General features: G+C 41.6%; 1 protein-coding gene across 2 annotated transcripts in view; it reads left to right on the forward strand.

Annotated features, from left to right (window-relative positions):
• The window catches only part of LOC308294749 (neural-cadherin-like), a 209,214-nt gene that overhangs the window by 144,729 nt on the left and 39,465 nt on the right, over nt 1-25,020 (forward strand). For both annotated transcript variants that reach the window (XM_080737570.1, XM_080737571.1), the window contains 3 exons: nt 5,585-5,799; nt 19,307-19,434; nt 24,435-24,562. In XM_080737570.1, coding sequence (XP_080593696.1) covers nt 5,585-5,799; nt 19,307-19,434; nt 24,435-24,562 — 471 coding nt within the window. The remainder of the gene's footprint in view (nt 1-5,584; nt 5,800-19,306; nt 19,435-24,434; nt 24,563-25,020) is intronic.

Raw genomic sequence — 25,020 nt, forward strand, 5'->3', positions numbered from 1 at the left:
AATATTTGGAAGAAATCAATCATGAATGTAGCATTACATTCAATACTCTTCGTATTGAATTTGAGGGTAAACGTATACTGCGCTGCGAATAATATTGTACTTTCAAATGAATGTTATTAGCAGGGACCTTGGCCACATAAGCCTGCATGTTGACTTAACGTCTGCGATCAATATAAGAACCTTCACCTAAAGTACGCAGGCCCCTGGGGGAGATTATCACGCGAGAAACAGCATGCTAATTTGATCGCACGCATTAATGCCCAGATTAAAAATAAATATGGGGCAGTGAGATTAGTACGGCTGCTTCGCCCCCCTCTGCTGTATGCTAGCGAAACTAGCTTCTTAAAGTCCAACTGAATACTACAGTATGTACACACCATACAGAGTGTGCATTTAACCACTGGCAGGCAGTGGTGGAAAAAGTACTCACATGTGTTACTTAAAGTAAAAAGTATCAATACTGCAATGTAGAAATACAAGTACTGTAAAAGTCCAGAATTCAAAATGTAAAAGTACAAAAGTATTGGTATCAACATTTGCTTAAATTACAAAAGTACTCATTGTACAGAACGTCAAATTTCTCAAGCTTTCAAATGTATGAAATGTCTAAAAATCGTTTGAAATAACAGATCTACAGTATAAGCTCGTAGATCAGCTATTTTCAAATAGCCAAAATGTATAGCCTATAGTGCTGAATTGGTTAATTGGTTAATGTTTTTGTATGATAATCAAAATCTACAAAGTAACTAGTAACTCAAGTTTTCAAACTAATGTAGTGGAGTAAAAGTACAATATTTGTCTCTGAGATGTAGTGGAGTATAAGTAAAAGTAATGGAAATTGGAAATACTCAAGTAAAGCACAAATACCTCAAAACTGTACTTGTGTACATTACTTAAGTAAATGTACTTAGTTAGTTTCCACCATTGCTTACAGGTAAACCCTATATACTGTAACATACATCAATAGCTAAAAGCTCAAAACTGTAGATATGTTAGTTTAGCAGAATGTCTATTATGTACTGTATTATGACATGCCTAGGGTGCATTGTGGTTGACTCAGTGGATGTTAAGACATGATTTTTTATTGAACATGCGAGGTTTAGTTTGTCATAGAGGCAGTTAGTGAGGGGGAGGTTCCCTTTCCGAGAGAATCAATACAGGTACAAACAGTGAAATGTTGATGCAACATGTCCGCAAGACTGTGCAACAACAGCAATACAACATACACACAAGATAGAAAAGAACTAGACACATAAGATAGGATAGAAATACGATTAAAAGCTACAGGCAAGACCCACACTCTGAACCATCTGTATAAATGGAACTTTAACAGCAAAAAGGAAAAACTTAGCAGCAGTGGTGGATGTGCAATAGGGACAGACTAGAATTAGACGGGGTATAATTTTATATCAGATATGTAGAATTTGCATCAATATACTATACATGAATATACTATACATGATTTATAGAATGGGCTGTGAAGTACATGTATAAATCTGTGTTATGCACATCTATGCATTCATTTTTAAATTCGTTCTATCTATGCTTTTGGGTGTTTGATATACTCTTCTTCTTCCTCTTTTTTTCTCTTCTGCCCTTATTTGATTGACTTCAGTTGAAATGCGTGCTGTTGAAAAAAGCCCTTATGTTGCACCATAAGACGCATGCAGTGTGTTCCCCCGTGTGAATACCTTTCAGGCATAAAGAGTCCAATTTCCGCCTCTATCCTGTGCAGAACGACCCTAACAGCCCATCTAATCAGATATTGTCAGTCAGCGGTATGAAAAACATGCCCTGGCACTGCTAGATTGGGGATTGGCATTGCTCTCCCGTGTCACATGAAAGAGTGTAGGTGTTGTAGCGTTTGGGATGCGTGCGTTTGCATATCGTGCCTGACGGGTGGAAACCTTGTACGTCCAAAACGTGTTCCAATGGATTCAATGTCGTTTTTATTTAGGCACAACCTCTTTTTTTAGTGGTTTTCAGTGGTTCAATATTAACACCGACAGAATGACCTCCGCATGATGGATATGGATTATGATACATAAATGCATGATCCATGTATGAGGCTCATATGACCTTGAAATCATATTCTGTGAACTACAGTTTGACTTAAGTCAATGCGACTGTGGTTACCCTGACCACGAGATCATGTTTGGGTTATACTTTAGGTTCTGGCTAGTGGAAAGTTACTAGTGAAGAACCTATTGTTTCTGTCTTGCTGTTATGATCTGTGAACCAATCAAAGACTTCCACGGTTATACTGTATTCTTTTATATATTTGATGTCTAACCTCCATCTTGGGAGAGAGAGAAAGTTTCCACTAGGGATGGTATGCTCACTTTTTTGTCCTCTTGTCTGACTCTCTTCAAATACAACAATGTATTGATATAGTCCTTTGGCTGTCTCTAAGCCTTATTTGGTTATGGATTTATTCATCCATATTCTATTTAACACCGCACTTTCACACTCGCTTTATTTTTTCAAAAGTAGCGGAAATAGCCTATCTACAAGTTTACAACACCTTCCGAGCTCAGATATTTCTGCTACTTTTGCACAACTCTTACATGAAGACATTAAGGGCATTCATTTACAGAAGAAAAAAACACACAAAAAGCTGGAGATACAAGGTTTCCTCCTGACAACTTAGATATAGGATATATGTATGCACAGGGCGGCTGCTGCGCTTTGCTGTGCGTGCGCACGGATCAGCATTCCTGACGTGTGGAGACTCTCCTCTGAATTATTATTATTATTATTATTATTAATAAACAGCACTGGGGAGAAACAGCTCCCCTAACAGCCCCGGGTACACAGAGAGGCTTCCTGAAACGCAGCGTGAAAATAGATGGCTTTGACATTATCAGCGCGGGGAGCGGGATGAGATCTGCCTCGCCTTCTCCCCCAGTCCGTTTTCCATCCACCCCCGCCATGATTGAAAGGGTTGTTTCTTATCAGGCCGCGCGTCGACGTCGACACATAGTTTCGGGGATTGCTAATATTTACTATTGCTATTGCCACATGTATAAATGTGTTCCATAAAGGTCAGAGGAGCCTCCATTCATCCCTGTGTCATGTCAGTGATAGCGGCGCTCCTTGACCACTTAACCACTTAAACCCCTCTAGTCTTAGTAAAACGGACTTGAGTTACAGCTGTGGCCTACTCTCTTGGACCGCTTTTGGTCTACGCCAAATCTCTCCCTCTACCCCCGCAACGCGTTGTGAGCTTTTAGATCGGCTATTTCTGGCTAATGTTCCCACCAGACAAGGGATGCTGTGAAGTGATTAAGCCCTATGTATGCCGACTGCAAGCTCAAAATGCAAATTTGTAAACGTTTGAAACTGTTTAAAATTATTGGAATATCTTTGAAATGGGTTTTTTAAAATTTCTGTAACGTTTGAGTGTATTTATTCCCGACCAATGATAAATATGCCAAAGCCACGTTGTAAGTGGTTTTAAGCCTTTTTCATCAGTTATTATTTTCGACGAGCTACCCCGTCACGCAGCAAACTGAGCAGCAAAGCTGCCAGGCCACTCCGCCACTAATTGAAGTAGGCAACTGAAAAGGAGAGTCAGTCCCAGATATATCAGAGACACCCAGTGTCCCTCACACCTTCATAACACCTTTAAAAAGCAGCAGAGGGAGGGAAAAAGCAGCAGAGGGAGGGAGGGTGGAGAGACAGAGAGAGAGACAGAGACAGAGAGAGAGAGAGAGAGAGAGAGAGAGAGAGAGAGAGACTAAATCACTAAATCAGCAGTGGCGGACCGGTGGCACAATGCAATAGTAAGAGAAATGGAATTAATTAAGCTCTAACAAAAGAGACGTGGTCGGTGCCAGACAGGAGCGTCTCCAGAGGACTGAGGCGAGGCAGCTGTGTGATAGATAAAGAACGGAGCTCAGTTAGCGCCGCGTTCACACTTAATTGATTAATTAGTGTTTAATTCTGAATATGCAGGGCTTCGTGGTTAATGCAGGAGATCAGTGTGGAGAGATAACACCTCCGTGCACTTTGACAACCTGTTAATTGTAGCGAGTGGTGGAAGACGTACTCGGATGTTTTTACTGAAGTAAAAGTAGCAGGGACGTGCAGAGAGGCAGGGGCTGAAGTTTCTAAAAGGGCCTTTTGGTGAAAATATTGAAAATAGCAGACCTCCCAGCTCACAACGCTTGGAGGTCGGCTATTTCCGGTGCTTTAGACCAGGGGTTCCCAAACTATTTTGTCTCAGGGCACCCCATGAATATTTTTTTAATCCGAGGCACCCATAAATTATAATTTTCACTCCCAGCACCTTATATTTATAGCATATCGTCGTTGTCGGGTGGAAACCTTGTATGTCCAAAACCGTTTGTTTTGTATTTATCATCTATAAAATGTACTAAACTAGTACGCGAGGCGTTGTGTGCTTGTAGATCGGCTGTTTTCACTAGTTTTGTGCGAAGTCTTGGTAAAGCAAGTTCTGTTAAAAGTCTTGGTAAAGCAAATCAGGGCTTTGCTTTACCAAAAGACGTACGCATTTGAAACTTGGAGATACAGAAGTTTTCTGCCCGACAGTGAAGATATTTTAGTGATTATGTTGTGTGGAAAACGTTGAGATAATAGCCATTTTGGTTAGAACTGACTGAAAATTACTTTGTACTTCAAGTTTAAAATGATACTAAATAAGTGTCCAAATGAATTCCAAATATTATCAAATGATCTCGCGGCACCCCTGGACTGCTGTCACGGCACCCCAGGGTGCCCCGTCACCCACTTTGAAAACCCCTGCTTTAGACCACACTAAACTAAGCATAATCAAGTGCATACTGCAGGTGTGACGTAAGGCATGGATTTCTACACTGAGAGGGCAATTCTTTCAACATAAGAAGATGCTGCATTCAAGTTCAGGAAGGTTTGGACGGGGCAATTCTCTTGAACGCTGCCTTCAGGTATGGCATGCAAAGAGGGCATTTGCATTTCTTTCACCATAGTGAAAACTGCATTCGTGTTCTGGAGAGGACACTTTTTACAGACGGGTAAAAGGGCAGGGGCTCAAGCCCACTTTGATGTCTATGTGTGCACGTGCATGAAAAGTAGCAATGCAGGAATAATCTGTCATATACTGCAGCCTATATTTATTTATTTTTTCAAAATTGTTGCATCGTGACACGTTCTGAACTTATATATCAGCTTTTTTTGAACAGCCAAAGAGTAACATTATGACTTAAGTTACTTTTTTTGTAATAATAAAGTAACAGGTAACTAAAGTGTTCAAATAAGCATAGCGCAGTTAAAAAATACACTACTTGCCTCTGAGATGTGGAGTAGGAGTACACAAACTAAAGTATTCAGGTATTCACTCTCAGGTACTGTAGTACCTCAAAGTACGTACAGTAAATGCACTTCCACCACTGGCTTCCTGCATTGACAGGGTTTCTTTCCATGCGCTGCTGTTGTGTTTCAAATTGGACCTTGTTACGTCCTCTTGGGAAAACTGGCGCTGCGGTACAATCTCGATCAAATGGAACAAAGTCATTTGTACCTTTCCTGTTTCTCCCCATTCTTTAGTTGAGTCCTTCTTTCCCTTTTTCTCCCTGTGCTACAGGTGCCGGTGCCCCCCTCAGCTGGAGGGTCCGGAGTGCCAGCAGACAAAGCGTAGTTTCCACGGCAGCGGCTATGCCTGGTTTCCGCCCGTACGGCCGTGCTTCGACAGCCATCTCTCCGTAGAGTTCATGACGGAGGAGGAGGACGGCCTACTGCTGTACGCCGGCCCGCTCGCCACCCTGCTGCCCGGCGACGCCGAGGACTACATGGCCATAGGTCTGTAAACATTTACTTAAAGTTCCAAAAGTAGACAGTACTCATAGTGCAGAATGTCCCATTTTAAGTTTTAAAATGTATACAACTCATTTGAAAAAAGCAGATCTACAAGCTCAAAATTGACATAACAACTAAATTGGAGAGTAAAAGAGAGCAAAGAAAATCAAATGGACCGCATTTTGAGAACCACTGCTTTAGACACAATACCATCTTTTTCCCACCTGCTTCTAATGATATCAACGCACTTAATGCGAAATATTCACGTGCTTTCAGACTCTTCAATGCAGAAAGTATCCAGGATACTTGGATATTCAGTATCCAATAACTCACCAATGCAGAGATATTAGTAGTAAAATGTCGACATCTAGTGGTCAACCTCAGAGGAGCGCAAAAATAAAACCTGAGGTGACTCCCAGCCTCGAACCAGATGCCAAGTGTGCTCTGTTCCCCAGTGTAATGCTCCACGCCACTGACCCCGACGGAGCGGCGCGGTATTGGGCGCCGATGAGCCCCGTGAGTCGCCACCGAGGCGAGCGCTAGCGAGCCGAGTTGCCGCGACGAGCGGTGCGAACGGCGCCCAATCCCACTCAGCCGCGTTACCGAGTTATGTGCCGTTATGGACAGAATAGTAAATATTCAGTCCCTCACTATCAACATCTACCCCACTATCCACGTCATAGATATCCACGTCATAGATAAATGCACAAAAAAGGAGTCACTTCATCCGTTCATTAGCTCAGTCAGTAGAGCACGGATGCAACAAACCCACGGTTTGGGTTCGATTCCCCTGAGGGGACTAATATTCAAGGCGAGAGATATCGGCGCATGCGTACTTCAAAGTATCCACGGAGGATACTCCTCCGTGGATACCCAGTGCATATTCTCTGCATTCAAACGTCTGAGAAATGGTGAAAAAGTCGGATTGAATGCGAAGAGAGCAGTCGAAGCCGGTGCTTTTTCCTCTGGGATCTCAATCTACACTGTACAATCTGCAGTGTTTACTCTGTATGCACGTGGGAGCTGGGAACCAAATGGACCCAACGTTGAGTAACAGTGCCATATATATGTAACACATGGCAGCTACTGTAGATATACAGGACTATTACATGACCATACTGTAGGTAATAGGCTACACAATGGTAAATGGTGCATTTATATAGCGCTTTTATCCAAAGCGCTTTACATAGATTGTGCATTACATTCACCCATTCACGCACACATTCATACACCGGTGGCGGAGGAAACCATGCAAGGCACCAACCTACTCACCGGGAGCAATTAGGGGTTCAGAGTCTTGCCCAAGGACTCTTCGACATTAACTCAGGGGGAGCCCGGATTCGAACTGGGAACCCTTCGGCAACCCTTCGTGCTCTAATAACGGTTTCTCTACCCCTGAGCTATGCCGCCCCTCAATACATTATAACACTGTATTTTATAACAGTCATTAGTTGGTGTTGGAGGATATGGTGTTGGAGGATATGCGACTGATGAATCCTCTGTGTGATCATTTGTGCATAGAATCAAGAATCAATCACAATATTACACTAGTATACCTATTACACAGGTGACCTATTCCCAACTAAGCAATATATTTTTACATTCATATACACTGTGTGCATAGAGAGTTCGAGACAGAGTGAGACAGACAGTCAGAGAGAGATAGAGAGAGGTGACTGAAGCAGAGAGTTAAATTAGCTTCTGTTTCTGTTCGTCCCAAATACATATTTTATAATTCCCAAATGCTTAGTCTATCATAGCTCTCATGCGAGCGTTAAGTACTGTACCCATTACATTCATCTAACTTGGGAACAGTAACATGATGGTAACTACTTAAAAGGAGGGCATTGAGGCAATGTAGAAATTATCGCCTATAATGATTATCATTATATAGAGAACTGTATGTATATATAAAATATACAGTATGTATGTGTATACATACATACATACATACATACATACATACATACATACATACATACATACATACAGTTTTAAAATGTGCCTTGAGTGCCAAAATAAAAAGTGCCAAAATAAAAGTACTAGTTTTTAGTTATTAGTTTTCAAAATGTGTCAAAAAGCTTTAGAAAATTGCCAATTACAATAACGGATGAAGTATGTAGGCGGTAACTTGTAACTAACTAACTTCCAAATAATTATAGAGGAGTATAAAGTACAATATTTACCTTTGAGATGGAGTGGAGTAGAAGTACAAAGTATTGAAAAATGGAAATACTCAAGTTAAAGCTGCACTCTGTAGTTTGAGGTATCAGTGGCTACTTTGCACTGTGATTGGCCAGTCTTCACTTTGACTGGCAGTTCTGGTTTGGTACGTTGGTAAATGCCAGGATGAAACTCATCGTCTCCCCTTACTATTACATAGTATAACAGTCAAGGCCCTAGCAGGGATCCCCCTGAGCCTAAGCTTTTATGGAAGAATGATTGTTATTGCTTAAACATTTAACTTTATAATTTTGTGGTACATAAAATGCTATATACTGTAGTTATTAACAGGATACATAGTGCTGCTTTAAGTAAAAGTACAGTACCTCATAATTGTACCTTAATACAGTACTTGAGTAAAGGTACTCACTTTCCACCTCTGAAAAACAGTATCGGTGTTAACATTGTTGGTCCTCAGTCAGCCATTTCTTACAGTTGAATCAATAATATGATGGAGATTCTCTTATTAACTGTGCTACTGTATTCTATTGATGTGTTGCTCTGAAGGGAAAGACCCCCCACTCCCCGCTACTGATACCGATTTGAAGTTGATGAAAGCAGACAGAGGAGAGAGCAGTGCGAGTTAAACCATACATAATCTTATAATCTCTGCGGACATTTTTGTATTTGATGAGGTTTTACCCTGCTAAGCAGATTATACTTCTTTAGGATAATGGCGATGATGAAAACTGAACGCAGTCTTGTCTAAAGTTTTAAGTGCTTGTTGGTATAATGATGCTTCCTGTTGTAGACAGTGTATGTACATTAGACCAAATGATCAGACAGCGGGTGATCAGTAGATGTGATGGCGGCAGTGCTGTTCTGTTGTAGAGGATGGATTAGCCTATGATAGGATATTACCCTATATTACAGGGGCCTTAAGATCTTGAGATTTTGGAGGCTTAGCCCAGCTCAGAAATATTCAGATTTAAACCTGACAATTGCACCAAGTGATTGAGGATGGAAATGAATATAAGTGAGAGAAATATATGTGAGAGAGACACACACATGCATGCACGCACGCACGCACGCACGCACGCACGCACGCACGCACGCACGCACGCACGCACGCACGCACGCACGCACGCACGCACGCACACACACACACACACACACACACTATCCCATCCAAACTACTAATTGAAGCCGAGGCTGATGGGCCCCAAATCGCATGAAAGAGGTCTCATAGCACATGGTTGGTTCTACAGACTCCAACTTTCGCACACGGATAGCTAATATCTTTGCCTACGTTCTTAGCTACTTCCCCTGCCGTTACTGTACTTGCATGGGTATCAGGGATCTCCATATATGGGTATAAAAGGGACTTTGTATGGAAAGAGGAGAGAAAGGGTTTCTGCTGCAACTCCGGGAAGACTGACCTTACAGTACATATGACCCCGAAAAACACAAACCAGGCTAAATCCCACCAAAGCCTCCACAAGCTACAGTATTATGGACCTTTTCCTTGATCAGAAATGTGTGAAGTGTGAAAGACAGTACAACAATGCACTGTCAATGGCAAGTATTGGTTTACGAGAGATATCTATACCTGGAAAAAGGACTACATCTAACATCACGTACGCAGTCAGCTGAGTCATGGGCACAAAAGGGACACAGTCAGAGGCACAGACAGATACAGAGATCTCCATAATGGGCATAAAGGGACACAGACAGACAGATACAGTGATCTCCATTTACAGGCATAAAAGGGACACAGACAGACAGATACAGAGATCTCCATATATGGGCATAAAATGGACGCAGACAGACAGATACAGATATCTCTCTCCATAAATGGTCGAGTGCTCCAGCATTTTATTGGGCTAGTCTCTTTTGAAGTGCAGGTACTTTTATTTTCTTTGCATTTTCACCATGTTTATTTGAATCATGTCTATATTTAGGCCAGGTGCTGGATAAAAAGACAGACATCAAAGAGAGGTATGTTGTCCGCACACCGAGTTATAGCTCCCAAACAAAGTTAATACGAGGGCAACATATCGACCACAAAGCTCTTCATCAGGCGAAATGACTTTCACAACATGAAATCAAAATAAACAAGTGAGTGCAATTTGAGTTCTCGTGCAGCGTAGTTATTTTTTATGTTCAGGAGCAGGAGCCACAAATGAGGGCATCGATGATGATGAACACAAGTGTATGTGTCACACTGCTGCTCATCAGCTCTGCCCTCTCCTCCTGTGTTCTTCTCCTCTCTCTACTGTCCTGCTAATAAAAGGGATCAACAGAATGACGCCAACCAAGCTCTGAAAACATTTGTTGTGATGCAGAATTTGCTATAAGCTAAGTTTAACCACAACAGGTGGCTATTATATCCAGAAGAGCTGTCTTCTGGGCATCAATCAGGAATGGCCCTTGTCTGGAGGAGGGTCCTTGGATACATTTTTCTCCCAACCTTTCGGGACCCATTTTTGGGTCACTGACCAATTGGGATTAAATATCCCTATTTTATTGTATTTACTACTGTTACAGAAATCAAAAAGACATTTCAAACTTTTCAAGAAAATGTCATACATTTTCAAAGAATCCATAAAAACATCAAATACAAACTTTTAAGAAGTAGTTAAAATAGCAGTTCTACAAGCTCACGGCGTGTCAAATCCCAACGCGTTGTGAGCTTGTACCTGTAGGTTGGCTATTTTAACTAGTTTGGGTCGCAGGGAGATCTCTAGTGTTATTGGCCTCAAGCTATTATTGGAACCCCTGCCTTAGGTCATAACTTATGCCTTGTTGTATTGAGTGCATTCTGTGTTTCTCTTGCTCTTGGATGCTACCAAACTGTAGTACTGTAGTACTGTATTCAGTATTGTAAAGTAACTAAGTACATTTACTTAAGTACTGTAGGCCTACTAAAGTACCGTTTTGAGGTACTTTTACTTTACTGGAGTTTTTCCAATTTTCAATACTTTTACTTCTACTCCACTACATCTCTGATCCAAATATTATACTTTTACTCCACTACATTTATTTGAAAGGTTTAGTTACTAGTTTCTATTTGGATTATCATTACAAAACTTAGATTAACAACGGCTCTATATACATTTCGGCCATTTGAAAATAGCCGATCTACAAGCACACAATGTGCCGCTTTGCTATTTTCTAAATATTTGCACACATTTGAAAACTTGAACTTATGCATAATGAGTACATTTTGATACCAATACTTTTGTATTTTTACTCAGGTACATTTTGAATTCTGGACTTACTTGTAACAGAGTGTTTCTTCATTGCAGTATTGATACTTTTACTTAAAGTGCCATTTTTGGAAAAGCTGTATGTATGAAATACTTGCCAGTAATATAGTCGTTGCAAAGGCATTAATTGTTTGCCCGAGTCCCATGGTCAGACTTTTTCTGCTGAATAAGAATTAGTTCCATTGATTTGGCTGGCCCAGTAATGCCCTTATTTCGGACATCCCTGGAAATGGCAAGTTCGCACCATGTTGATTTCTTACTCTGACAGAAAAAAAATATCTAGCGTAAACCACTGTAACCATGCGTTCTAGCTTGCAGGAGCAATCAGCTGTGACTGCAGAACAGCTTGTTTTGGGGGCATGTCTGACCACGAGACTCAGGCAACCAATTAATGCCTTTGCAACGACTATATTAGTCAGCTTTGGGTCCAAAAATGCGAACTAACACTTTAAGTATAAAATGTGAGTACTTCTTCCACCACTGACTGAGTGTACATAACAGCGTAGGCGTCCTCTGTCCAGTGTACTGTTACAGCTCTACACCCCAGGCACCCTCAAGTATTGATAGCCCACCACTTCTGAAATGAGTCTGGCGCGGCGCCTCTGAATTAGCTTGCCAGACAGCAACAACAACAACAACAACAACCAGGGACGTGCTGGCCATTGGGAAAAGCGGGACAACTCCCAAGCGGCCGGTTCATTCCCGGCCGGTCCAGGCCGGCCATTAGGAAAAAATTAAAAATAAAATGTCGGCCTTCGTTCCATTTTGGGGGTTGGGCGGCCAACAAAGTAAATCGTCACTGTCGGGCAGAAACCTTGTATCTCCAAGTTTCAAATTTGTAGATTTTTTCGCAAAGCAAAGCCCTGCTTCATCATACAAGGCCGTCACATAAAAGTAGTGAAAACAGCAGATCTACAAGCACACAACGCCTCGCGGTGCGAGGCGTTGTGTGCTTGTAGATCCGCTGTTTTCACTAGTTTAAAACATTTTTAAAAGATAAATACAAAACAAACGGTTTTGAACATACAAGGTTTCCACCCGACAACGACGAAATATAACTCATGTAATTGGCCCACTGGTTTGTCACTTTTCATGATCTGAAATGGCAAATCTTTGAGTAGCAGCAGCGCTATAGAGAGAGATCTCTCTATAGCGCGCAATGAGGGCCTCTCCAACTCTTTTTCCCGGGCTGAATCAGGGGCCCAGCATGTCCCTGACAACAACAGCAACAACAGTGACTAGCCCAGTAACCCTTGTGCAATTTCTCGCTTGTGGTTTCGCCCACACAACTTGTGCAGTGCAGCTACAGCCAATAGCGTTAAATAGATCTGCTACTTCTGAGTAGGAATGACACAGGGAGGATGGATGACACAAACTTAATTTGTGATAGGAATGACAGATGAAGAGATTGGGGGCTATTTCTTTTTTAATTAATAAGAAATGGTTGATTGAATATTAGTCAGAAATGTAAACAGCATGTACGGTACAGACAGACATTAAGGCTAAAACACTACAAAGGAGAACAAGGACAAATGGCAGCAGTGAATGACACCTCCTTTCTAGGAGAATTAGCTTTTATCTCCCCTTGGGGTCTCCTGATAGACGATTTTTCAGGCCGGTTATGAAAGAAACCAGTGATTCACATCTTTTAATGGATGGTGTGAGAGCATTCCACATCTAATCTGAGGCTATTGCCCTGGATGCCCGCCCTTAACAGCAGCCATGGTACAGTATGTAGTCCTATTCTATTAGAGGATACTTTAACATAGGATATGAGCTCTTAGTCTCTTTAAGAGGTGTCGGTACCTGGGGGCGCCCGCTGGCCTAGTGGTCCAGGCGCATAATACCACATAGGCTCTGATGCCTGAACAGCACGTTGTGGGTTCAAATCCCGATCCTGACGACCTTTGCTGCGTGTCACTCCCCATCTCTCCCCATTTCTTGTCAGTCTAACTGTCCTATCAATAAAGGCATAAAAGCCCAAAAAGTCATCTTAAAAAAGAAAAAATGAAAAGAGGCATTGCTCCTGTGGTGCTACAGGAGAAGCACAGCAATATCCAGTTAGGTTAGCACTGTGAAAATAGCAGATCTAGAAGCTCACCACGCATCCTAGCTAAGGTTGGAGTAATGGTTTACTTTATGCTTAGCTGACCCTGCTGTGTACAATAGCCACGGGATAACAGAAACAAACCATTCCAAAACAAACTATTTGACAGTATGTTTTATTCAGGCTTAGTAGTGACAAAGGGCTGAAGATTGAAAGCAAAACCATTTTGAAGGAGTCTCATCCGTGAAATGACTTATGTTAGTTATTAACACAGTGGGCCGAGATGAACAACTATAGCATTTAAAATAACCTTGTAGTCCTTGGAACAAGTTGTGGTGAGGTCTCGTACTCCGCACACACACTGTATCACCTCTGCAGTGAATGTATTAAACATTAATGTTTCGTTCACACAGGACCTTCCTCAAACCTCAAAGTCCCACATTAATCAGTAGAAAATATGAAGAAAAGTTATTGATCCTTTGAATTTATATACTGTACTTTGATCATGTAGTGATGTAATGTTGAATGTGCTGCAGCAAAATCTAATTTATACGACTACTATGTTTATATTATATCGGCTCTATCGGTTGGACATATGTCCATGTTTACATTTCTGGAAATTGCCCCTAGCTGCACACTTCAGTGGGTTCTCGGCTGGTCTTTGCTGAATTGGAGTAGAAACAAATAACACACCTGTGACTGATATAAGGTGTATGTTATAGAATCATTTACCACGGGAATCAGCCAAACAAGGATTGGAACAATCCATTTTAGAAATTGAGATACAGCCATGTGGATGGCAGCCACACTATGTAAAATCTAGTGGAGTGAAGTATAGTGAGCATACTGTCATTTGGTGTTTTTACAGAGTGTAATATGGCCAATACCGGGATATCACTTAGACTGCATGCACCTAAAAATCACATTTCAAATTTCAACGGTATTTATGAAAGTGCTAACTGTTGCTCCTCGTATAGTTTTATTGCACTGATAAGTAGAAAATGTGTAAAAATTCAAATGGCTCTCGTTAACAGCTTCTTGGCCCTGGGCAGCCGTGCTATCCCAGAATTCATTGCCTGTCAGAAGCTGGAGAATTAATGGGTCATTACAGGCTGCCCTGAAATGCCCCATAATGCTTTGATTCCTGGGGGACTGGAGGGGGGTGTTGGAAGTGTGACCACCAAGCTGATATCATGAACATTGTTGGGGAGGGGAGTACCATAGTAAGTTGTAGTAGTAGTGAAACTCGTAGGAGGCCGTGTTCAATGAATGTGCTTTTTGAGCTGGCAGCGCCTGTCTGCCAGGCCTTCCTACGCCGGTAAAGACGCCCCTGCAGCACTCCTCTTCCCAGCGCCCGAGCATCGCGCTTCAGCGTTCCCACCATCTGGCATTTTTCGGTTTTTTTTTTTCAGGCATACAATAGTTCGACTTTAGGACATCTTCACTCCACGTTCCTCATCTAAATGTTGCGTCAACATAATTTCACTCACAAACCTCAGCACTGTGGAACAGGCTAAAATAAAGATTCAAGACTGAGGGGGAAAAGCTCTTTCTGTGTCTCTTTGTAGTGGCTTTCCGTAGGTGTTTGCCCGGGCTAGCGGCAGCGATGAAGCCCTTAAAACTGTGCACATGCACTTCTAAACAGCAAAATCCTGAGTAATTTTATTCAACCCATAAGTATAAAATTCAACCCATAAGGGTCGATTTGTACATCTCGCAAGAGTTGTAATCTGTGGTTGTTTGCAACTGTCTACTCATTAAAAAAACAATTTGTAGCCTATATTTCCAGGTAATTCTGTGATTAGTTGGAGTCATTTCCATATTGCTCAGAAATCAAAGCATTTCATCATGTGTTCGCCTACTCTCAGGTTTCATTAATTATGTACGATATACAAATCTTCTTTCAGCGAATCCTGAAAGCAACATCAGAGACACTCCTTTCTCTGAACATGATGGGAGGTTTCTTTTCCCCAGATGAATACTCTTTGAACTCCACCATACCACACACACGCACACACACACACACACACACATTCACACGTGCACGCACGCATATGTACACACACACACACACACACACACACACACACACACACACACACGCATACTGTACACTCACGTGCACACGTTCATGCGTTAGTGAGGATAAATTACATGAATATACACTATGTTTGAAAATGGGTGCTTGCTCCTTAAGAATAGTCACAGTTATTTCATGCTGTGTGTGTATTGTATGTACAATATTTGCAGTTTGCAGTCTCACTGATTCATAGCTCATACTGTATGTGGCCCATTGTTTCCGTGTGCCTGTGCACTGTGTATGTACAGTATATTGCTCTCTGCAGAACCAGTGTTGTAAAATGTGGCATATTACATATGCCACATATTACATATAAGTAAATTATATTATACTCTTACTTTCCAGAATTCTAATTAAGTTCATATACTCAAGTACAATTTTGAGGTATTTTTTTACTTTGTTTGAGGGTTTCCAATTTCCATTACTTTTACTTCTACTCCACTACATCTTGGATTCAAATATTGTACTTTTACTCCACTACCGTATTTTCCGGACTATAAGGCGCACTTAAAAGCCTTTAATTTTCTCAAAAAACTACAGTGCGCCTTATAGTCCAGTGCGCCTTATATATGGATCATTCATTGACATTGACATTCCCTTTAGCACAGCTCCATCTGTTTGATGCATAACGCAACGGTAGCGTCTATTATGTGCGCCTTATAGTCAGGTGCGCCTTATATATGAAAACAGTTTGAAAATAGACTATTCATTGACAGTGCGCCTTATAGTCAGGTGCGCCTTATAGTCCAGAAAATACTGTACATGTATTTGAACATTTTAGTTACTAGTTACTTTGTAGATATAAATTATAATATTATAAAACATACATGAACCATTTTAGCCCCATTTTATACCAAGCCTATTTGAAAATAGCCGATCTACAAGCTCACCTGTTGCATCAACGTGTCGCATCGCGGCGCGCTGTGAGCTTGTAGATCTGCTATTTTCAAACATTTTGTACTTTTACTTTTGCTAAGTACATTTTGATGCCAACACTTTCATACTTTTACTCAAATACATTTTGAATTCCAGGCTTTTACTTGTAACAGAGTATTTCTATGTTTCAGTATTGACTTTTACTTAAATAACATTTGTGAGTACCTTTTCCACCACTACACGTGTGTGTGTGTGTGTGTGTGTGTGTGTGTGTGTGTGTGTGTGTGTGTGTGTGTGTGTGTGTGTGTGTGTGTGTGTGTGTGTGTGTGTGTGTGTGTGTGTGTGTGTGTGTGTGTGCGTGCGTGTGCGTGTGTTGGCTTTAACTCTGGGGGATCCCAAGGCGTTGGTGCACAGGCCAGTATAATCCCGCCACCTGATCCTTGGTCTGCCCTGTGGTCTGTTGCACGTGCCTGGAAGACCTCCCTGAGGAGGCGTCCGTATAGATGCCTGATCCACCTCGACTGGATCCTTTCCACATAAAGATCCCCCAGATCACAAGCTTTTATCCTTATCCCCCCCCGACAAATGCTGAGCCCCCAACATGTGCAAACACACACATGCACGCATGCACACACATGCGCACATGAGTGTACATACTGTACAAACTCTCCGGTAACTTGTGTATTTTTGCACACACAGAGAGAGAGATGAGAAAGAGAAAAAGAGAGAGAGAGAGAGAGAGAGAGAGAGAGAGAGAGAGAGAGAGAGAGAGAGAGAGAGAGAGATGTTTCAAGCATGTTATTATTAACCACTTAAACCCTATAAGCCTAAAGCCACTGCATGCTTGTAGATCTGCTATTTTCAGATTCTGCAACTCTCACCTTGTTAAAGACTTTAAAACCGTGTCCTTAATTGGGGAATTTCATTGACAAAATGTAAAAATCTTGAAAAAATCTTGAAAATAGTAGATCTACAATCTCACAACGCATCGTGATGCGAGCTTGTAGATCGGTTATGTTCCCTATTTATTCATTTCTCAATAGATGGGCCACAGCCAGAGCATAATAATTATGCTCTGGCTCCCAAATAGCCATAATTATTATGGCTATTTGGGAGTCCTTGACATGGAAAGGGTTTCGAACCCCTGATCTGTTTAATCCCTGTTACAGCCAAACACTGTATTTATTATTGAATTATTGTATTCATGATGCATGCCTGTCCTCCTCTGAGTCAGACACACATGTCCTTGTCTTTGTCAACATGAAGACAACAGCCTCTCACAAGTCTCTCCCACTCACTTGTAAACCTGCTGGCTGTTACATTCACTTCCTTGAAGTGGTAGAGAGAGCCACTGTCACTCATCATCATAACAGCACCAGCGCATACAACATAAAAGCTTCAAAGAACAGTAAAGCATCTATGTAAGCCACAGTTGTCCACCAGTCTCTTGTAAACACCAGAAAAACATAGAAATATAATTGGTGACAGTGTTGACAGAAAATAAATCATACTTTGAAATGTACTTTGTCAGAGAGGCATATTTGCATCATATCTTTCATTATATACTTTGTTGTAACATTAACAAGTAGATCATGTCCAGTCAGTGTTTTGGTACTGAGCCCTATGTCAAATCCTTTTTAACCGGAAACCAGCAGTCATTGTGTGCTCGGCTGAGAACTGGTATCCTTCCTCTTGCTATTGACGTGGGTTGCATCTGTGCGACTTCGCAGCTGTTATAGCATCTTAACATTGAGTCCTTACAGCCAAACACGCACATCACTATTTACAATTTAGGCATTTAGCAGATGCTCTTAATCCAGAGCGATTTACAATAAGCAAGGTAATACATGAATACATCAATATCAATACATCAAATGCACAGCAATAGTAATCCAAGAAGAACATACAGTAGGTAGACCAAGGACCTATTAAAAAAAAAAAAAAAAAAAACGCTATAAGCACCAGAGAGAACAGATAAAAATGCTATCTAAAAACATGTATGGTCATTGAGCATAGGCAAGTTAAGTGCTATGGGCTAAGGTGGAGTCTGAAGAGGTGAGTCTGAAGAGGTGAGTCTGAAGAGGTGAGTCTTCAGACTACGGCGGAAGCTAGGGAGCGAGTCAGCCGTTCTAAGTGCCACAGGGATTGTGGGTTGTAGGGTTCTATCAAGCTTTGAAGGTATGGTGGTACATTGCACTAGAACAGTACAGTGTGACAGGACTGTAGGAGCAGTGTCCAAAAATTCTATTTTGCAAGAATCTGCCTCATGGTTGCGCTAGAAGAGGGCCATGTGAGAAATGAGGTTGTGGTTTGGCAGCCAAGGAGTGTGTGTGCAAAGTTTGGCATGGATCGGGGCAACGATGGCGGAGATATGAGTAGGGGAAAAGTGTGACGTGTGACGTGTGACATGACTGACCGACAGACAGACAGACTGACAGACTGACTGACAGCCGGTGGTGGTTTTGATAGTAACTGCGACCTGATGGTCGCAATCAAGAGCTGTGCTGCCAAGTCTGTGGTGCTTATAAGCTTGTTTGTCTGCAAAGCCGCTTTTTTTTAGGGTCTAAAGAGTAAGCATGGGGGAGTCAGCTGTTAGACTGACAACTGTAGTCAAGTTAGAAATGTTTTACACTGGTGTGAAAAGTGTCTCATTAGACATTCAATGCGATTGAATGGAAGGAAGACAAATACACCAGTAAGACTCCCTAATCGGGAGATAAGCGACCGCCAGGTCGCTTATCTATTTGAATACACAAATAGGCCAAATTTTTATTTTATTTTTGGCAATCTATAGATTCCGCCACCACAGGAACCCCATACAAGATTTGTGTTGTTAATGTTTCCAAAACTGTGTATTGTGTGCACTTAACTCTGTACAGTAGTGCAAGTAAAATTGAAGAAAAACAAAACAAATTAAGAAAAGCAAGCATGATTATTTACACAAGAATGCCGAATTGTTTTATTGTGTTTTTTTGTTAGAGTCTTACTGGTTTATTTATTTTCCCTCTCCAAACTTTTCTAACGACCCGCACTCTGCCCAGAGCTCCCTGTGTTAACGACCGCTCCTTTCCCCAGAGCTGATTGGAGGAACACCCTGTCTGAAAATGAACCACGGTTCCGGAACGCTGGTCCTGCAGCTGCCTGGCAGCGCCAGGGTGTCTGACAGACGCTGGCACCGCCTGGATGTGAAGAGCAACAGCAGAGTAAGACAAACCCACCCTCCACCACCACCCCTTTGTCTCTTTATCCCGTTCAGAACGGGTTACACTATGTTGTGTATCATTATTTCATGCTTTAACTATTGAAAAATAGCAGATATACAAGCTCACAGCGCGGCACCGAGTGCCGCGCTGCGAGCTTGTAGATCTGCTATTTTTGAAAAATCGTGAAAATTAGAATTTTTTTGACCCGATTCTATAAGTGTCTTTTGAATCCTTCTAAGGTTTTTTTTTGAAAAACCTGTGTTTCTATGTCAGCAATCTGGCCAGCCATCGTCAAAGAAAAGGTCCTTTTCACTTAACTGGAGCTCAGTTAGTTTGTTCTTGAGAGACTACTATGTCAGTGGTTCTCAAACCTTTTCATGTGAAGGACCCCCAAAATGATATGTATTTGGCCACGGACCCCCATCTCAACATATTTAGTTCCAGGGACCACCCAGATGCAAAATTTGAGTTACAAACGTTCCCTTTAAAAATACATATATTCAAAGATTTGCACACATTTTCAAGACTTTTTCAAAAATAGCAGATCTACAAGCTCGCAGCGCGGCACTCGGTGCCGCGCTGTGAGCTTGTATATCTGCTATTTTTCCAATAGTTAAAGCGTTCAATAATTCTAGGCCTAAATGGGTTAATGCTCCGAAAGGCTGCTTCAAAACCTCTGCATGCTGGAATCTGACATTTCTATTGTTCCGACACTCAGAACCCGCTTCACGCTGCTTGACAAACGGCCCGCCCCGGGGGAAGAATAACTGATGAATGCGTTTTAAAAGTTGACATTTTCATGGAAACTGAAATTGGTGAAAGACAGAGTGGGCCTTTCTAAGGCTGCGTTATACTTTGATGCGCGCGGTGCGTCGCGCACCGTACGTGTCCGATCCACAAGCTCACAAGGCCTGGCAGCGCGACGCTTTGTGAGCTTGTAGGTCAGATATTCCGGCGCGCGACACCTGCGCGCAGGCAAGTATAAATCAGGCTTCGTATTTTCACGGGACATTGTGCCATGAAAAGGATAAAGGATAAATGATAGTTACATGAAATTACCAATTTTTTGTCATGTGGAGATTGATGTGTTGATCTTTCCCCATACAAAGAAATACATAATGGATGGTACGTAACGGCACATCACTCATATTGAACGCACACTCACACGCACATACACACAAACACACACACACGAACAGCATGTCATTTTGCTCACCGCCCTCACACGTCTCATCAGCGCCATCTATAGTTTAGACTCTGTAATCGCTGTCATCAAACAACCCACTGGTCTGGGCCTCACGGCGTGGCTCCAATGTGCATCTGGGACTTCATGTGACCAGCCTGTGACATCGCCAGTCATCTATGACAGTAGTTCTTATCCTGTGGGACTTTATTGATCCATGCCGGATCCCAATCTAGTGACTGATTATTAAATTGAAATAAACATGAAAATGCACGAGGCCCACCCAGCCCCATTGACCTCCATTATAAAATTAAAGCTAGATATTTAAAAAAGATATTAGATGGAGATTGATTGATCGGTCGATCGGTTTGCGAGCTTAACTCTTGACATTCACAAAACACACGCACACACACGTGCACGACAACACAACAGAGCTCGAGAGCTTATTTGCTGCATAAACAAACACGTGCCCGCGCCAAGCGGTGTGATGGACACCAGGGCTGATACTGATAGGATGGGGATCAGATGAGGCATTGAGTCTCAACCATTTGAATTTTGAAGGACCCCTAGGGCTCTATTATGATCCAGGTCTTATGCCTTATGCCTTAACTTCTTTGCCTTTTTTATTATTTTGAAAAACATTTGCACGTTGTGAGCTTGCAGATCAGCTATTTGAAATATTAAAAACAATATGTCTATATAGTAAAAAAAAAGGCAAAGAAGTTAAGGCATAAGTCATAAGACCTGGATCCTAATAGAGCCCCCAGTGTGATATACGTTGTTAGGCCACAGATCATCCTTTTGATACCATTCTTTTAAAGGGGTCATGATACATATATATATATATATATATATATATATATATAATTTCTTTTTTTTTTCTTTTTTTTTCGTTTCCTGACCTCAATTACACCCAAATGAACATTCAACATACAGTGTTTTTTCTGTAATCTCTAGTTTTTTGAATAATTAGGCTCAGAAAAGTGAGTTTCCTCTGGATGTACGCATCATCATCATCCATTGATGATACTTTCCACTGTGTTTGTATCGTTCCAATGCACCATTTACCATTTACCAGTTCAGTTGTTGCGTTCACCCTCACCTACAACCTACAACCTCCCCTGGATGATGATGCGTACGTCCAGAGGCAAATTAACCCACTTTTCCTAGCCTAATTATTCTAAAAACTACAGATTACAGAAAAAACACTGAATGTTGAATGTTAATTTTTTGTGGTGTAATTGAGGTCAGGAAACATATATATATATATATATATATATATATATATATATATATATAGAAAAATATATATATATAGAAAAATATATTTATTTTTTTCATTTTTTGGATGTCATGATGACCCCTTTAATTTCTGGAACCCCCAATCTACACTGTAAGTGTAACATCCTCTGTTAATTTAACTGTGAGAGAGTGTACAAATGGAACCAATCCATTTGGTTCCATTTGTACACTTTCAGAGTTACGGACGCGCAAGGGTCCAATTGGACGTCGAGAACCACTGAGTTAAGGGTCTTTCACACTGAATGCAACAAGGGCACTGCTGCACTCCGAAGGTCATTATTTCCAATGGCTTGCACCGCGCTACAAGGACAGTTTGTGGCTCCTTCGAGCAAAGCGGCACGGCCAGTGCAGAGAGCTCCCCTGTGCGCTCATTCAACACCAGTCGCGGCCAAAAGTTCAATATTACTTTCTTTTGCCACTACAAGAATGACAAATAAATCCCATTTTGCTGCAAAGCATTCATGAAAACAACACCACTGCACTTCCCCAGAGTACCACCAGAAGCAAATATCATCTTAATAATATACTGTATAAAACTGGAAATAAACAAAGTACAAAACGGAACTCTGTTTATCACAGAAATCTTTAAAAAAAGGAAATGCAGTAAAATACAACAGAACGTAACACAAATGCCATGACAAACGTGAATAAATGCGATCTGTTGGCTGACAGCCAATAGAAAGGAGGAATCCAGCCAGGCACGTGTAGCAGAGTGTCTCAGAACCTCTGCCTGAGGAGCCTAATATCCAGGGACGTGCAGAGAATGTTAGAGAGGCAGGGGACATTTCTAAAGGGGCCTTTTGGTGAAAATATTGAAAATAGCCGACCTCGGAGGTCGGCTATTTTCTGTGCTTGATACCACACTGAACTAAGCCAATACCGGAGATGTGGCGTATACGGCTATATCTACATAGAGAGGGCAATTCTTTCAACATAAGATGTTCAGGAGAGTTTGGACAAGGCAATTCTCTTGAATGCCACCTTCAGGTATGGCATGGAAAGAGGGCATTTACATTTCTTTCACTATAGTAAAAACTGCATTTATGGTCTGGAGAGGGCACTTTTTACTGACAGATAAAAGGGCATGGGCTCAAGGCCCCTTTGATGTCTATGTGTGCACGTGCCTGCTAATAATCTCCCCCGGCCAAGGGGAGATTCCTTTTCTAAGTTAATGGTTAAGATGTTTGGCAGGTTCGAATCCCAGGTGTTACACATGGAAGGGAAACTGGAGTACCACGGGGAAGACTGGCCATTAATCTTTTTTACCTCATCCAGTTCTTTTATTAAATCTATGGCTAAACCATCCTCCAATGAGTTGGAATTTCTTTTCGTTTTATCCTTGATTGTTTTTAACCAACATGTACGCGTGGTTTGTCATACGCAATCTAAATAAATTAAACATAATGGAGGAAAAAATGATTTTATGTCAGAATCATTGATGTATTAAAAGACGGTCTGAATTAACCTGAATTATTTAGCACACAATTTGCATTTATATCGAGACCTCAGGAGGAAAACACTATGTTGAAAGCACCCTTGCAGGCACGACAGGTTGCTTTTAGCAGCTTGTTGTAGTTAGTGTAGACAATGCATTGGTAGTGTATCAGCCCTATGAGCATGTGTAGAATACACTCTCTATGGAATATCTGGCATTCAAGGGCAAATAAACACAGCATTTGAAAGCTTCTGTTCTTTTATAATCTGTAGACATCTGAAACATGAAACATACTGTACATATCGTCACTGTCGGGCGGAAACCGCTTATCTCCAAGTTTCAAATTTGTATGTTTTTTTTTTTTCGCAAAGTAAAGCCCTGCTTCATCATACAAGGCTGTCGCATAGGTAGTGAAAACAGCAGACCGCGAGGCGTTGTGTGCTTGTAGATCGGCTGTTTTCACTAGTTTAATGACGATATGTTAACATACAGTATATAGGTTTTTATATACCCTTTTCAATAGATCAACAGACCTATTCAAGTTTCTTAATTAGTGTGGTTGCCATAAGCAACCTGACTATTGTTCTGGGTCTGAGAACCTTTAATAAAGTAAACTTGTTTTCTGTTAACCTTTTTCTGTCACCTAAAGTAAACCTGTTGAGTTGGGATTCACTCACATTGTGTGCTTTAACTATTGAAAAATAGCAGATACACAAGCTCACAGTGCGGCACCGCGTGCCGCGCTGCGAGCTTGTAGATCTGTAGGACCCCCAAAATTATATGTATTTGGCCACGGACCCCCATCTCAAAATGTTTTGTTCCAGGGACCCCTCAGAAGCAAAATTTGAGAAATGCTTGCATAAAAAATACATATATTCAAAGATTTGCACAAATTTGTTCTACTTTTCAAAAATTGCAGATCTACAAGCTCACAGCGCGGCACTCTGTGGGACTTAAGCTATTTTTCAAAAGCTAAAGTCCCACTCCCCCCTTGTGACGCCCCTGACGATAATGATGCAGATGTTTTTCTTTTCGTTTTTTGTTTCTCCTTTTCCATCCCCTGTCTTGTGTGATTTCCAGGAGGTGCGCTTCACTCTGGATCGATGCTCCAGTGCCATCGTTATGGAGACGGAAGGCGTGGACGCCTGGGCCATGACAGAGGACCGCTCTTCCTGTGAAATCAGGGGGGTCACCCCCGGCAGGGACAAGTAAGGGCCATGTTAAAAACCAGGGGTCTTCAACGTCTTCAGGCCAAGGAACCCTTAGTTGAGAGAGAGATGAAGCAGGGACCCCCACAACCTGTTCATAGATTCCGTATAGTTTCATTGTTTGACAGCAAATTCATCAGTGTATTTTGCAATCATGTAAATTTGTGTTTTCAGATATTTAACCACTTGAACCGTCAATACTTAAAACACTTGACCTTTCACTCTGTACTTAGTCTGCTCTTTTCCCCTCTACACCAAAGCTAGCTGAAAATAGCCGATCTACAAGCTTACAACGCCTCGCAGCTTGTAGATCTGCTATTTTTGGCTAAATTTCTCAGAATATGGACGCTAGGGTTCAAGTGGTTAATATAAAAAAGCAGAAAAAAAGCTTCTATCACACAAAGATTTGGAGGTAGTAACTCTGAGGAGCCCCTAGGGGTCCCGGACCCCCTGTTGAA

The sequence above is a fragment of the Nannobrachium achirus genome (assembly GCF_963921795.1).
Source record: "Nannobrachium achirus genome assembly, chromosome: 11".
In the NCBI taxonomy this organism is placed as follows: Eukaryota; Metazoa; Chordata; class Actinopteri; order Myctophiformes; family Myctophidae; genus Nannobrachium; species Nannobrachium achirus.